The sequence below is a fragment of the Schistocerca gregaria genome, chromosome 4 (genome assembly GCF_023897955.1).
Source record: "Schistocerca gregaria isolate iqSchGreg1 chromosome 4, iqSchGreg1.2, whole genome shotgun sequence".
In the NCBI taxonomy this organism is placed as follows: domain Eukaryota; kingdom Metazoa; phylum Arthropoda; class Insecta; order Orthoptera; family Acrididae; genus Schistocerca; species Schistocerca gregaria.
Window position 1 is genome coordinate 769288895 of NC_064923.1, and position 16119 is coordinate 769305013.

At 35.7% G+C, this 16119-nt stretch overlaps 1 protein-coding gene across 2 annotated transcripts in view; it reads right to left on the bottom strand.

The window, feature by feature from the left end:
• Window positions 1-2062: 2062 nt before the first annotated feature.
• LOC126365916 (catenin alpha) overlaps window positions 2063-16119 on the bottom strand; it is a 144034-nt gene continuing 129977 nt past the window's right edge. For both annotated transcript variants that reach the window (XM_050008656.1, XM_050008655.1), the window contains 2 exons: window positions 13657-13773; window positions 2063-3834 (listed from right to left, as the gene is read on the bottom strand). In XM_050008656.1, coding sequence (XP_049864613.1) covers window positions 3670-3834; window positions 13657-13773 — 282 coding nt within the window. In that variant the 3' untranslated portion in view covers window positions 2063-3669. The remainder of the gene's footprint in view (window positions 3835-13656; window positions 13774-16119) is intronic.

Below are 16119 nucleotides of genomic sequence, written 5' to 3' on the forward strand. Positions count from 1 at the left end.
CAATGCTGCAGGGACAATGTTATGTGGAATTATGAACTTGCCAATTGGTGGGATCTTCTGCTGAAGATATTGCTCAAGCAACAATGAAGAAAGCAGCCGAAGAAGCTGTGACAGATAAAGGGAATTGTAGAGCTTTAACTGTTGCTTCAGACGGATCATAGCAACACAGAGGTCATAAATCTCTAAATGGAGTTGTGACAGCTACCAGTGGAGACAGTTGCAAAGTAATTGATGTTTCTGTTCTCTCAAAACATCGTAGATGTAAGGGCAATACGAAGGACGAACACAGTGAAAGTTGTGAAGCAAATTTTCACAACACGAGTGGAGCGATGGAAGTAGAGGGAGTGAAAGCAATTTTTTTCACATCACAGGAGTGGTAAATTTAAGAGTGGAACGATGGAAGTAGAGGGAGTGAAAGCAATTTTTTTCAGATCACAGGAGTGGTATAATGTAAGATACACTACCTAGGAGATGGTGATTCTAAGGGATTTAAAGCTTTAGAGGAACTCAAACTCTAAAGCAATAAAATTCACATTAAAAAACAGGAGTGCATTGGCCATGTTCAGAAGTGCATGGGAGCTCGCTTGGTCAAACTAATGCAGACATTAGGATCCCAGAAGCTTAGTGATGGTTAGACCCTTGGAGGAGGAGGAAGACTGGCAGATGAAGCAGTTGATAGATGGCAGAGGTATTATGGGCGTGCAATTAGGCAAAATACAAGCATTGAGCATATGTGGAGAGCAGTATGGGCATTATTTTTTTCATACTGCACCAACAAATGAGCACCCACAACATGCACTGTGCCCCACAAGTGATGACTCACGGTGTAAGTGCCAATCAGGAAAGGAATATGCCCAAATAAAACTTTGCCAAATGCTATAATTGATGTAATTAAGCCCATATTCAGAGATTTATTACAGCCAAGTTTATTGGAAAAGGGTTTACATAGGAAAACACAAAATCCAAATGAAAGTGTAAATAATTTAATTTGGATTAGGATTCCCAAAAGAGAGTTTGTACAGATAAAAACATTGCATTTTGGAGTGTATGATGCAGTGGCAACATACAATGAAGGAAACATTATCAAATATGATGTGCTGAAAGGTTTAGGTTTCCACCAGGACACAACACCATTTCCACAATGCGCCTAATTGATGAAGGAAGACTAAGAGGTGCAGGAAGAAGAGACAAAAGTCTACAACATGCAGCAAAAGGGAAGAAAAGACCAGTGAAAAGGAAACACTGGAACACTGGAAAAAGAAGAGGATGCTGATAATCCATCATATGGGGCACAACTGTACTAAAAAACTTTGGAAGCCATTTCCCGTAATTTTAAAATTTTCATCTTTGAGGAACATTTTCTCAAAAACTGCTAACAGTATATCATTGAAATTTATACACAATATTGTTTACTTCTTTTCCTTGATTTTTATAACAAATTGTAAAAAAAATATTGTATAATTCAAGAGTTATAGAAGAAAAAGTGCAAAATTTTAGAGAAAAAATTAGCATGTTTTTAAAAAAATTATAATACAAAAATCAATAAATATTTCTTAACACGGCATTATAACTTTGTAGAGAAATATTCACTGAACATGTAGTACAAATTTCAGAGCAATATATTTAATGGTTTTTTTAAAAAAATGTTCCTTCTATTTGCTAAAATTAACATGGAGGAAATGGATTGTTCCAACTCCCCTTAACATTTCACTACTGCTCCCAGCCAGCACTTAAAAACAGTCTGTTATCCTTATACGAATAATGTGTCGCTTGAACCAAAAGCAGAAATTACGTATGGATGAATCACTTGTACACTTACACTAAAATTTCTCTTTAAAGCTGTTACGATTGTTGTATCAGTAGATTCTTATTTTACGAGCGTAAGTGTGGATTCGCAAAATATTTATCAAGTGAAAAACATTTCACTGCAGTTATCCTTCAAAACAGTGGACTATATTATACAACTCACTAAATGGGAGAAGAAAATAAAACTCCACATTATATTTCTTGATGCAAATGAGATTGTCCTAAATCAAAGGGTTTTCAGGAAGGACTTAATCTCTTTAAATTATCACATCTTTATTTTCCAACACCTTTTCTCAGCTTATTCATTTTACAACTGGTTAAAATACTGGACTGGAGGTTATACTTTATAAACAAAAATATTCATTCTAAAGTCACTAATCTAAAATAGTCATATGCTTATTTTTATAACAACATTTAAATAAATTTAGAACTTTACAAAATTAAAATCAGACATGCCACAACTTTTCATAGTATGGTGAGCACAATTTAGTATTATTCTTAATATTTCTTTAAAAGAAAAGTTTATAAATACAGAAAATAATTTGCAGTATCTGCTTCCCATTATGGCATGACAACGTTAACAATGATTTAAAATTCTATTCCATTTTTGGTAAGTTATATTTCCCCACGTCACTAAAAAGAACTGCTAGCATTCTCTGAATGAGAAATTGTATAATGGCAGTTCTTTCTACAAACATAAATCCCAATCTGGAGAGAACCACAATAATAAAATATAATTTTCTTAAATTCATTTGAAAAAGTTGAATAATTTTATAGATTACATAAATAAATACATCACACAACTATAAACATCATTGTATTCTTTCACAGTGTCCTCTTTTATGAAACACACGTCCAATCTTGTGAAACACAGCTCATTCACTCTCCCTCTACCAAACATGAAAACACACAGTGTATTTCAATTTCCTACAGTACATATCATTTCTGCATAGTATACTCTACTATGCTTCTAACAGGAATGATCACTAACATTCTGTAAATATAGGTCTTGCTGAGAAGACCAAAATAAAGAATTATCTATTGCACTAACCATTTTAATAATGACCCTACATTGTAATGGAAATGATGATTTAAAATACTTATCAAATGTGTTTTTTTTTTACAAAAGTATGAAGGATAAAACATGAGCAAAGTAATATAACAGACAGACTATGTTTAAGGAAGCTGGTATTTTTTTTTTTTAAAAAAAAAAACTACAGTAAGAGTTGCTCTCATGACTGACTAAAATAAATAAAAATGCAGCTGCAGAAAGTCATATACAGAATATTAATCTACATACACATAAAATTAATACTTACATACACTGAATTTAATATTTACTGTCTATATACACTGAAAATACTTCTGCTATCTATCACAAATAAGTCTCGAAATGGTAAATAGGAACCACATGATAGATTTACAGTTCTAATGCGGATTTTTTCCCCACCATCATACCTTCATGGCAAGAGCTCAAAACAAGTACTATTTGAAACAGTTGGCTAAAAACATTAAAACTGCATTATACAGTGTTCTATTCTGCAACTAGAAAAAAAGTTTTAACACATTCCTACCAGAAAATCAGTTCACGATTGTTGAACCATTCAAAATGCAGTTTTTTGCTGCAATCACTTTCAGATAAATACTGAATTACTGTTGTAAATACAAAAACATGAATCTGGCATCTGAACCATTACAATGGCCACACTATGAAGATTATAACGTCTGTGATTTGCTTGTGGCAAAATACTTCACAAATATGGAATAATGCATGCTTTGAGCCCTTATTTGTAGCAAGATGGTCTAAGCTAGAACTGTAAAAAATACTTAGGTTTTAGTGGTTCCATATATTTTTGTATAATCTTATATAGACTCCGTAGGACTCTGGAATTCACTAAGGGCCTTAATTGGATTCTGTACTTTCTTTTGAGAACCTTTTCGAACCTTTGCTCTAACTTCTTCTGGTTTCTCTGGGCGTACTAAAGGTTTCTTCTCAGGTGCTTTCATCTTCCACACTACTATTGGGGACTGAAAAAAAAAATACATGTGTAAGTGTGCAACATTGAGACTGGGAGTTACTCCATAATTAAATGATTAAAATGAGTAGAATAGCTCCAACTGAAAGCAAATATTCTTACAATAACTTATTTTTGAACTTAATTAAGGTTTTTTAGTTGCAAAAGACACAAGTTGCAGGAATAAGATCTACATTAAAAGTGAACCAGCTACTAAAACTTCAAAGTTCATCTCAAAAAAATAAAGTTAAAAATTATCTTTTTGTTTCTCTCCAGATAATTGACTGCAGCCCTAGTACACATCAAAATCCCTGCACAACAATACAATAGCACACTGCAGGAGAAGCTCAATTCAAAACCGCACAGCATACTGATAAAAGTACAGTTATTTATTTAGTGCATTTGAAAGAGAACAATGCTGCAACAGTCTGTTCTTCTGTTCAAAGTTAGAGTTTCTGACCCATAAAGTCACTCTGGTTTAATTATTGCACTGTAATGGCTTAGTTTTATGTGCTTGGAGATGTGTTTCTTAGTAGATATTTTGGGGAAGTTGGTATGCAGTTTCCATTTCCATGTTTCGGTGTCTTATTCCATTTGCTTACGTTTCAATTTCATTTTCCTGGACGGTTTCATCAAGACATTTTAATTGTGGAACTCACTTTATTTTGCCATATTTCATATCCATGAACTTTGGTGCTTGTTTGTTGCAGGATATCTGGAGACCAACTTTTCTGCAGTTTATTTTAAAAGTTTAATTTGATCTTGTACTGATGAAATGTTGCGGGTTAATGCCAGGCAAACTGCAGGTTACTTGTGCCTGCTAAAGTGACTGCTTGGTCAATTTTGATGACTGATTTCTGTCTGTGCCAGTCTTTTATCACTTTCTCATGGAGACAGCTGAAAATTCTTTCTCCCATTTTGATTTTGAAGTTCTCCCATTAACTAAACCTTGGAATTGCGTCTTTGTGTCTGTCAGTGTCTGTTTTATAACTGCAAGTGTTTCAGATCTAAATCCTGTTCTTTTAATATCTGGAAGAGTTATTTGTGGTCAACTGAGTCATAGGCTTTTTTTGAAATCAACAAGTGTGCAGACTACATTCCTGCAACAAATTCTCTGATATCTCAGGATTAGCTTTAGGTTCAAGAGTTGTTCTGTGCACAAACATCCTGATCTGAATCCTCTCATTTTCTCTCAGTTTTGGTTGATGATGTTTCTGTGCTCAAACAAGAAGACACTGGGGTTGAATTTCGTACACAACCAATGTTAGTGAGATTCCCCTGTAGTTAATCACATTTGTTCTGTCTCCCTTCTTGTGAAATGAATGAATTAACACATTTTTCCAATCTTCTGTTTGCCAAATGTCTTGCAAGATTTTGGTAATTTCTTTTACGGTGTCTGTGGCTGCTGACTTGAGAATTTCTGCTTCTATTTTATCTTCCTCTCATGCTTTACTGTTTCTGAGTTTTTTTATCTGTCTAGAAAGTTGTTCTTAAGCTGCCAGTAACAAATTTGGACAAGTGTTCTCAGGTTTTTGTTGTAAAAATTTTTATGTTGGAGCTGGGCAGTTAAGTAGTTCTTTAAAAGATATTGCAAGTTCCTTGAAGGGATTGTTGAGAACCAATTGCCCATTTTCTTTCTTGAAGCAGAGACTTTGTGGTTGATGTCCTGAGTTTTAAAGTCCTTATAGAATTTGGAAGTGTGCGTTTTTAAAACGAACACAGATTTGCGAGAAATTGAGAACGGCTATTTAATTTGGGCAATAACTTTATAAACTCTTCTTTCGTGCCGTTGTTATGTTATCTAATGCAGATGAGATTGTCAGACAAGAGATCGAATTTCTAATGTTATATTTTGGTAATGTAATTAATCTTTAAAAGCTTAAAAATTGATGCCTTTAAAAAGGTGTGAAAGATACTGAAATTGCACACACGTTTTTAAAATTACATTAACTGGAAAAAATATAACATGTACAACTCTACATTTCACAACACTAAAGCAGTGATGCAAGTCCTCCTCTGCAGAGAAGCGGGTGGACAAGGCCGAACAGAATAAGAACTGGCCATGCCAGGTGCAACGCTATGATGTACAAGTGGGGACTCCAAGATTCTCCAGCCTGTGATTGTGGGGCCCAAGAACAAAAAGTTCAACACATTGTTAGAGACTGTCTTCAGAAAAAATATTCTGTACCATATAGTGACTTTATTAGTGCTACTTCCTCTGCTATTAGTTGACTTCAATCATTAGATATTGAACTATGATAAAAGGTATCTGCTTTTTTTAAAAAAAACTTGCAATTATATCAGTCAAAGTAGTCAGTAATATTAAGTTAGTGATTTTCACAATTTAAAAATCTGTATAAAATTTGCGTCAAAAAGTAAAAATAAAGTGTATGTAAATACTTAACTAGATGTAAAATTAAACTTTATGTACTTGTCAATGTTAGCTTCTGTTGCCATACGATAAATAAATAAATAAAAGTCCTTATTGTATCAGACTTCATTGGAATCTTTCCTTATGTATAAGCTGGTTTTTATGCCACAATCAACATATTTGCATTAGATCCCCAGACAATAAGTTTGACTAATTAGCCCACTGATTGTTGTGGAAGCTGTATACAACCCTTTCTTTCTTAACAAAAACAAAATGCGAAAAAGTGCCATTTGAGAATGAAACCTTCCTTTGTCTTCCAATATATCTACATTTACACTCCATAAGCCACCACATGGTGTACGGCGGAGGGTACTGTGTACCACTACTAGTCACTTCCTTTTCTACTCTACTTGTAACAGAGGAATGATTGTTTAGGTGCCTCCACATGAGCCTTAATTTCTCTTATCTTGTCCTTGAGGTCATTAATCAAAATGGACATTGCCAGCAATAGTCATCAGCTGCAAATGCCTGTTCTCTAAACTCTCTCTGCAGTTTTTATGAAAACATCATCATCTTCCCTCAAGGGATTCCCAATGGGGTTCACATAGCATTTCTGTAACACTTGCTTGTTGTTTGAAACAACTGGTAACAAATCTAGCAGCATGCTTTGGAATTGCTTTAATGTCTGCCTTTAATCCGACATGGTGGAGATCACAAATATTTGAGCAGTACTCAGGAATGGGTCGCACACAAGCAAGCATCCTATATGCGAATTGCTCTGTAGATGAGCTACACTTTCCTAAAACTCTCCTAATACACCAAAGTCGACAATTGCCCTTCCCTACTACCACTATTACATGCTCATTGTTTCATATAGTTTTGCAACATTAAACACAGATACTTAATTGATGTGACTGTGTCAAGCAGCACACCAAAATACTGCATTCGAACATTATGGGATTGTTTTACCCACTCATCTATGTTAATTTACATTTCTTACATTTCAAGCAAGTAGTTATTCATCACACCAAATGGACATTCTCCCCGAGTAATCGTATATCCTTCTACAGTCATCAGCAAAGAATCGCAGATTGCTGCTCATCCTTTCTGTTAGATCATTTATGTACATACAGTTTCTTCAGAAGTTTTGGTCTTCGTACAGGTACAATCGGTTCAAAGTCTAGAATTTCAGAGTCAGCAACATATCTAACAAGGAATCACGTCTGTGATGTCATGTACAGTAAGCAATCTGTCTTTTTTCCTTAGTCTTCTTTTTATAATGCCAAAATCTCTACCACAGGGTAAGAAACTCTGTGATCTGACTGGAAATTAATGTTCAGTCTCACTGAATTTCCCAGAATTGGTACAACAGAAATCTGCAGAGAGTCTGATTCTTATTCTGGGCTGAGCAGTTGTCTCATGATGGTGTATTCTTGTGGTGTACTCTTGAAATTGTATTACAAGTAATTGGTAAGCACTACTGTGTGTGAGTGTGTGTGTGTGTGTGTGTGTGTGTGTGTGAGAGAGAGAGAGAGAGAGAGAGAGAGAGAGAGAGAGAGAGAGAGAGAGAGAGAGAGAGGCCTCATTTTTAAAAGAGCATGCGTCATTGACTGGCTGTCTTATAAAAATAATGGATATTGACATACTGATACTCGTTTAGTGTCAATTTGAGCAATTACAGATGTAGTATCTGAAGCAGTAGCAAACTCACAATCACCAAATTACAGAGTGATGCTGTTAAAATACACGATTCGAGTTCATATCTTATTTCTATGGAAGTCTTTCTCAATTTCACAATTAATTTGGCTGTCTGTTTTCTCACTGTCAGGAATGTTTTGTAGTTTTCCTCTGTCTTCTCCTTGTTTCAACTGTTATATGCACCCTGTCACGATTAGATACAATGTTCACATTCTTCATTCTATCAAGGGTTCTGTTTGCCTTTCTGCAGAGGAATTAATTTTTGTGCCTCTTTGATCAATTTGCTTTCAACAGCTGTTTGACTGCTTTTCTCTAATTCTTCCATGAAAAAGATTTGGGTACTGCTAGAATCAAATTTGGGGATATCTCACCCCCCCCCCCCTTCCTGTTTTTTATTATTTTTGAACCTCTCAGGTTTTAACTGCAGTACTATTCTCATCAGGGTCAATTTGGAATTCAGTTATGAATGAGTTCATTCGGTGATCTTCACATCATCTGTTTTGTTGGTTTCTATTTAAAGTGTGTTGACATGATTTTAACATCGAATATTCTGTACAGTTCAACTGAGCTATGTCTGTTTTGGTTGGTCCATTTACACGCTGGGAATTCTTCAGCTGTTTTTCTGTACTTACTTTATTTGTCTATCTTTAAATTGAAGCCGCCTAACAGGATTCTGACATGGTTTTGTTGAATTTTACATACTATTTCATTTACTGATCAATGATTTATTATTATTGTTGTTGTTGTTGTTGTTAGTAATAACTCTATCTATAATAGCTACTAGATGGATTGAATAGCTCAGTCGTTGCTGTTGCCAGCACCAATCCCACATAAAGGAGGAGGATGATGGAGAACAGCCAGATAACGTCTTGAGGCAACTTCTTCGGTTAACATTCGTAGTTGTAAATCACAACGTACTTCAAAAATCAAATATGGTAAAGTCCTTTGGGGGGTTTTCTACTGTCAAACTGAGGAATAAAACATAAATAGGCTACTTAGGTAGCCATGTAGATGACAGTAATGACAAAGAATTTGCAGTCACCCAAACTTTTACCAGTGCAGAATAACAGGATCAAGCTTAATCAAATCTACTATATCGCAACACACAATATTCCCTACTAAAACCTGAGAATACAAGACTTTTATGGACAATTCAGGCATAATAATAATAATAATAATAATAATAATAATAATAGCAGGGCTCCAAGGTTTGGGAAATAATAGAAGAGCCATTTGAATATCAAGGGTACGGAAGTTACAATGGTAAACTTTGAGAAAGGATCATAAAACAATGTCCCCATTTGGAACGGAGTTAATAATCAACATAAAAATAATAGATACTATGCCCAACTACAAACAGAGAAAAAAACTAGTAAGATATAATCAGGAAATGGGCTCCACAGAAACATGCCAATAGGAATGGCCAGACAGTGCAATCTCATCTCCAAATGTACATGCTCTAAAAGAAGGTGAAACAAATTTAAAACTTGTAAACACACTGACTGGAGAAAGGAGAATGGCAGTTGAAGCACTTACGACCTTCACAGAGAACTCTACAGTGTTAAAGGAGTAAGACGAAAAGAAGACTGGATATGGGCTCAGAACACTACACTGTCAAAATAAAAATTAAATTTAAACATAAAAGGGGGGTAATAACAGCCTACACCGATTAATCAGAAATTACAGTTACTGAGACATCTTGTGTGGTGAAACTACCACAAAATCAATTCCAGAGAGTATTTCAAAATCTATGGAATACATCCCCCATCCCTAATGTTAATGCTGTAAAGAGAAGATGGAAATACAGCACACAGGAACAAGGACAACCCTGAAATCATGAGAAAAGCATTCAGTAAACTTTTGAACTATGCAGAACCAACGGGACTTCAAAAAATCAGCCCAAGAATTGGAAGCAGCTTTTAAGGAGCTGAAAAACTACATGCTGATTTGAGCAATCCAGCTACCTCAATTGTTATATCTCTCTTTCACTGTAAAAACAAGATTTTCTTCCAAAGTTTATATCATAGGAATAAACAACAAATAGAGCAAGAAGCAGGTGAACACCCGGGAGAATTTGGATCCTTGGAGAAGCTGCACAGAACAAATCATCACTTTAAAATTAGTCACACCAGATTACAGGAAACAAAAAAGGCCCCTTGGAATGACCTTCATAGGTTTTAAAAAGGTATATGACTGTGTCCATAGATATTCAACAATACAAATCCTGAGAAATTTTGGACTCCACCCAAATTTAATCAAATTAACAGAACTCACCTTAAGCAACACAAAACTGAAAGTCAAGTTCAAAGAACAATTTTCAGCAACATTCTCCATAATAACAGGTTTAAGATGAGCAAACTGCTTGTCACCACTACTTTCTAACTGCACATTGGGATATACAAGGTGTCCCATTTATCTTGACTACCCTAAATAACTGTTTGTCCAGATGCAAATTACAAAATGTTTCAAGTAAATGTTCTTTAGCCATCAGGGGGACATCAATCAACATGACTGCCTTTGTTGTAGCTTTGTTTTTACAAAGATATGAAAAGCGGTATGACTCTTTTTAAATGGCACCCTGTATTTTTTATTCAGTAATTCATTTCCTCTCCTAAAGACCTATTCAAAAATGTATCACAGTGTACCATTCACTGAAACACAACGTTATTAATTAACACAACACTGACTTTGAGGCCCAGATCACAAACTTTTCCACATGCTGGAGTTGTTAGAAAACAAATGAAAACCAAATAAAAACATAACACAAAATTGACTTTGACTCTTCTGTACAATTGCCCAGGAGTAGAACATTCAAAGGTACTCAAAGTGGTGACCCTGGACACCGATACACTGGTGCACTCGTTGAATGAAAGAATTACTTACTGCTTCCAGTGTTGCCTGCTGAAGAGTAATACAAGCAGGCACAATACGTTCCTGCATGTCCTCTGGAGTTGTTGGAATATCGCAATAGACAACATCTTTAAAGCATCCCCAAAGAAAAAAGTCCATAGGATTTAAATCAGGAGACATAGCAGACAAAGCAACTGTCCCTCCTTGACTAATCCATCTGCCAGGATACCTTCGGTTCAGAACATGATGTACACACAAAGCATTATGTGCTGGACATCCAGCGTGTTAACACCACATAAGCATTCTGGTTCTTAGCGGCACTTCATCCAGAAGAGGAGGAAGAATTCGTCTGAGGAAGATGGCAGACACTGTGCTCTCTAGACTACCATTGATGAAATAAGGGCCCATAACTGTAGTACCAAGTACCCCAAAGCAGACGTTAACTCTCCATTGATGCTGATACTCCACCTGCCTAAGACATCATGGGTTGTCGCTGGACCAATAATACATGTTCCTTGTATTTACCTGTCCTTTGTTTGAGAAGCAACATTCATTGGTAAATAGAACATTGGAGAACTAGTTCAGGTTGGCAAGGATTTGCTGCAGTGCCCAATGACAGAACTGTACATGATTCTGGAAATCATTCCCATGCAATTCTTGATGTAGGTGTACATGGTAAGGATGGAACCGGTGATGTGTAAGAATACTATGTACACAGGTTTTAGGAATGCCAATCTTGTGTTCCAGCTGTTGTGTGCTCACATGTGGATTCATAGCAACGGAAGCGAAAACAGTAACTTCGGCAGTTTCATCTGCGCGAGTGCTATGACGATTGTGTTTTAGTTGGTTGAAACTTCCCGTTTCCTGAAACTTTGCGACAAGACGAGAAAACATCCATAAGGAAGGTGGGTTCTTGTCAGGATATCGCTCTCTGTACAATTCCACTGCTTGTGTAGCATTTCGCCTACCTTCAACACAACAACAACTACAACAATAAAAAAAAGTTATGTCAATGCAGTTTGTAAGAAGGACAGCCTTTACTGTGCGCCTATTCTACACGACAGTTTTTAAAATGACTAAACTGCTGTACTAAATGTACCCGTACATAAGAAAACAGTACTGAAATCACTGTTCTGCTAACTTACATTCCCCATAGATGAGTAGCATTTCTACCTTCTCTTCATTACTATACATTCTATTCACACAACTCTTCAACTGATGATGGTTGATGGAATTGCGGGTGTGCATTCTACTTATGTTTACATTTGTTCTCTGTCAACATCAGCACATGAATGTGTTCCATTACCCCGAGTACCTGCACTAAGCGCTGGGTGCGTCAGCATCAATGTTGTGTTATGTAATTAATAACGTTGTGTTTCAGTGAATGGTACACTATAATACATTTTTGAATAGGTCTTTAGGAGCGAAAATGAATTACCGAATAAAAAATACAGGGTGCCATTTAAAAAAGTCGTACCACTGTTCATATCTTTGTAAAAAAACGAAGCAACAACAAAGACAATCATGCTGATAGATGTCCCATCAGTGGCATGAAGGGAAGTTTCCAAACTGTACATGTCTCTTTTGGCAAGGAAGAAAAACTTTTGCAACTTAACATGGAATTAAACTTCTGCCCCTTTACACAGAAAGCCTAAAAGTTCACCATTCAGCTATAGTGACTGTATCTATACCTAATAATAGCATATTTTATTTACAAAGAAAGCTTTTTTGTCTTCTTGGAACTAATTTAGAATACAGACAAAAACATTTTTGCATAATATTCCAAGTACAAGTCTTCTTCTGTGTGCACTCAAAGTAATCTAGAAAAAATGGAATGCTCCATTTCATTCACATAAATGCTGTCCTAGACTAACTCTTTGTCACCACGTTTTGGGCTGTAAAATGAACATTAATTTTATTCTAGAATCACGTGTCATTAAATTAACAACCATATTATTTTTATACAGATATAATTTCCAGAGCCATAATTCAGTCCTCGATAATGATGCTGTAAGTCTAAAACACATCAGAGAACCTCAGTATGGAATATTTTAGAAGAAGTATTGACTAAGAGAAAGCCTTATCCAAAATGGATGAGACATTTGTTGAATGCTGACCAAAATCAAATGCAATAACAAATTTCTCAACCATCTTTGGGTTATTTTGAAAAGGCCTCCAACTGATTTTGTGTGTTGACTTGTTGCATTGGGTGATATGTGTGGAAGACAATTTTTAAGTGTGGAAGACAATGTTGTCTTGGATGCAAATTGGGTTCTTCTTACGGGTTACCCATCAGTGGGTACTTGGCGATAACTATGTATGACTTCTGGACCAACTGAATGAAACAAATACGAGAGCAGAGGAATGCCACGACAGCAAAAGAAGAAAATAATCCATCTACAGGAAAGGTGTGTTGGGGATGGAAAACTGAGGATTTCAAGTGCGAAATTTGTGTCTGGAACATGTTTTAAATGCAATTAAGAGGCAATGAAGGCAAATGTGTGCACTTCTCTTTCAGAAATGGAACCTACTCACCTGAAACATATTATCACACAAAGTGAATTTATTTAGAAGTGGACTGCGTCAAAAAATAGGTGGGTTTTTGGACAATAACAAACATGATCTGTTTTTATCTGGCATTCAGTATTTCACCATGATCTTGTATTTAAAAGGAAGTATGAAGTGCACAATCTGAAGAATAGCATAACTTGGTACAATGAGAATATAACATATATATATAATTCTATATAAAGCCCATAATAGTTACTTTCTACAATGAATGCTATAAAATAATTCTTTTGGATATTTATTTGTACTAAACATATTTAGAAGGCAACATGATAAGTCCAAAGTGCTAGTTTGTCTCCATTATTTGTGGTAACATATAACTGGATGATAAAAATTATTGTAACTTACCGCAACAGTGCCCTGTCTTGGATATTTTGTTGATGCGACATACGAAGCTTTAACGGTCAGGACTACAGCATTCATCAAGTTCTTTGCTGCTTGGATAAGTGATGTAGCGCTGTCCAACTGAAGAAAAACAGGAACATCATTTTTATGGAAAATTTGTACAAAAGCAATGATAATTCATCCATCCCACTTACACACACAGACATCCACACTAACATTGTAAAGGCAAAAGTAACTCCATCTGCTACATTTTCACAGTTGAACTTGTGAACAGACTTGGATTAAAACTGGTATGGTGATAGCTTGAAGGCTGAGGAGAAAAAATGTTGATTCCTAATAGGATTAAGTACAGAATACAAGATCTATTTTCTTTTTTTACATCAGTGAACACAAACCATGTTAAAAAATTTATTAAACCACTTGGCTGCAATGCTGTGCATGCAGCATTGCCAACTTTGGGGGGGGGGGGGGGGGGGCTGGGCTTTATGAGCTATGCTTAACCAAACATTATAAAAGAGCTGGTAAGCAATGCTTACCTTGAGCTGCAAGCGAATATGGGAAATAAATAATAGTTGTGAAAAAGGGCAATTTTGGCACTGTGTGATGAATTTGTAGGACTGGTAAATGAAAAAATTATGTCATAAATAGAAAGAGGTTGTTGGGGCTCGCCGTCACCGATCTTCCAAAGTGCCACCGCGCAGTTACACACATCCTCTACACGCGGTGCTGTCTGCCAGCCATGTAGCAGCAGCACCACCTAAGCGGCCGGCCAGCCAGCCAGCGGCCTCTAGACTCGGACTCAGTCATGATTTGACTGTTGAAGTGACACACGTCTTACTCTGTTTACTTGATCAGTGACTTTCATGTATTGCGTCGTCCTTGAAATATATTTGTTCAACTTGAAGTTATAACAGAGATATTGTAGAATATGTCTGTCGATAATAATATGCACACTGAACGAATCACCTCACATCCTCTCTTTGGAATTGTTTGGAGTGCCTTTTCATTAACTGAGGTCAAAGGTTGGTTTTCAAGTCCTCCTAATGAGAAATCTTGACGTGACCAGATTGTGTAAGTGGTCAAAATTTTGTTAGGGTTGGTTAGTTAGTGGTACAGCTACAGGGGAAAGTATTCAAATTTCATGAATCCCTATTATACCAACAGACTCACCTTTTCAATTTAAAAGATTACAATTCTCACTAAAATTTGCTTTTGGAATAACTGTGAATAACATGCAAGGGCAAACACTCAAAGTTGCTGGTGTGCATTTAGAAAAACTTTGTTTTTCTAATGGCTAACTCTATGTGGGTGTGTTTATGTGTGTCCAACCCACAAAATCCTGAAGTCCTTGCAAGAACCAAACATTGTTTATGGAACTGTGTTAAGAGCATGCAATAAGTAACTGGTAAGAAATAAAAATTTGAGTAGTTTTCAGTGTTTTCTAACTAAGCTTCGGCACACGGCAAAATAATAAAAACACTCATTATGTACCTATATACTGGCACTACATATATTTATGCACATACACATTATAGACACAGTTATTTATAAATTGCTAGCTTGCTTACTCACCATCATTCATCATAAAAAAAAAAAAAAACTACTGCTACGCTAACACAGCCCAGGGCCACAGTCAGTCTGCTGTAAATCCCTTACTTTCAGTGTGAAGAACACCTTGTTACTTTATAAAACGGCAGGATTTGATATGAAATGGAGACAATTGTTTGATTTGAAAGTAGGATGATAACTTTCAAAAATATACAAAGCAGTATTGTTTCATTGAATTTTTGTCGTATGTTCAATGGCTTTATGAAATTCGATATATCAATTTTCAACCTCTGATCAGATAGGAAGGATACTGTTAAAACCTTACTATTCCTAACATAACTGATCTGTTTCTTGCATAGTTTCATTAACTATGTATTAGAAAGAAGAAGAAAATCAAAGAACTTGTACATGTCTCACATGAACAGAGGTCAGGCAACAGTTAAAATGAAAGTACCCTCTTCATGAATCTGTGCAAATGTACAACATAAACTAATGGGCTTACACCACCCCTTTCCTTACCTACCAACAAATTTCAATGCCATATCACGTTTAATACTTTTGGTTAATGATACCAATTGATTGATTTCATATTGCTGATGTTGTCACAACATGAATGTTAAGATACTTGCATGGAGTTATCCATTTGGCTCTACGTAGAACAAAGTACTCATCCAAATTCACTCATATACTGGAACAATATAACTCTGAATGACTTTAAAGCACAGTTATTTTTATTTATTTCCAGTTTTTATTTTTCCACTAAACTCTCCTTGAGACATTATCTCAGTTCTTAACTACATGTTTTATTGCTACTGCTAACTACGTTTCTCTAGTACCAGGTCATCTACCACTGGTGTAAAACTTACAATGAAACATTAGGTCAACTCTGAAACAAAATGTGATAACTGTAAACACAGA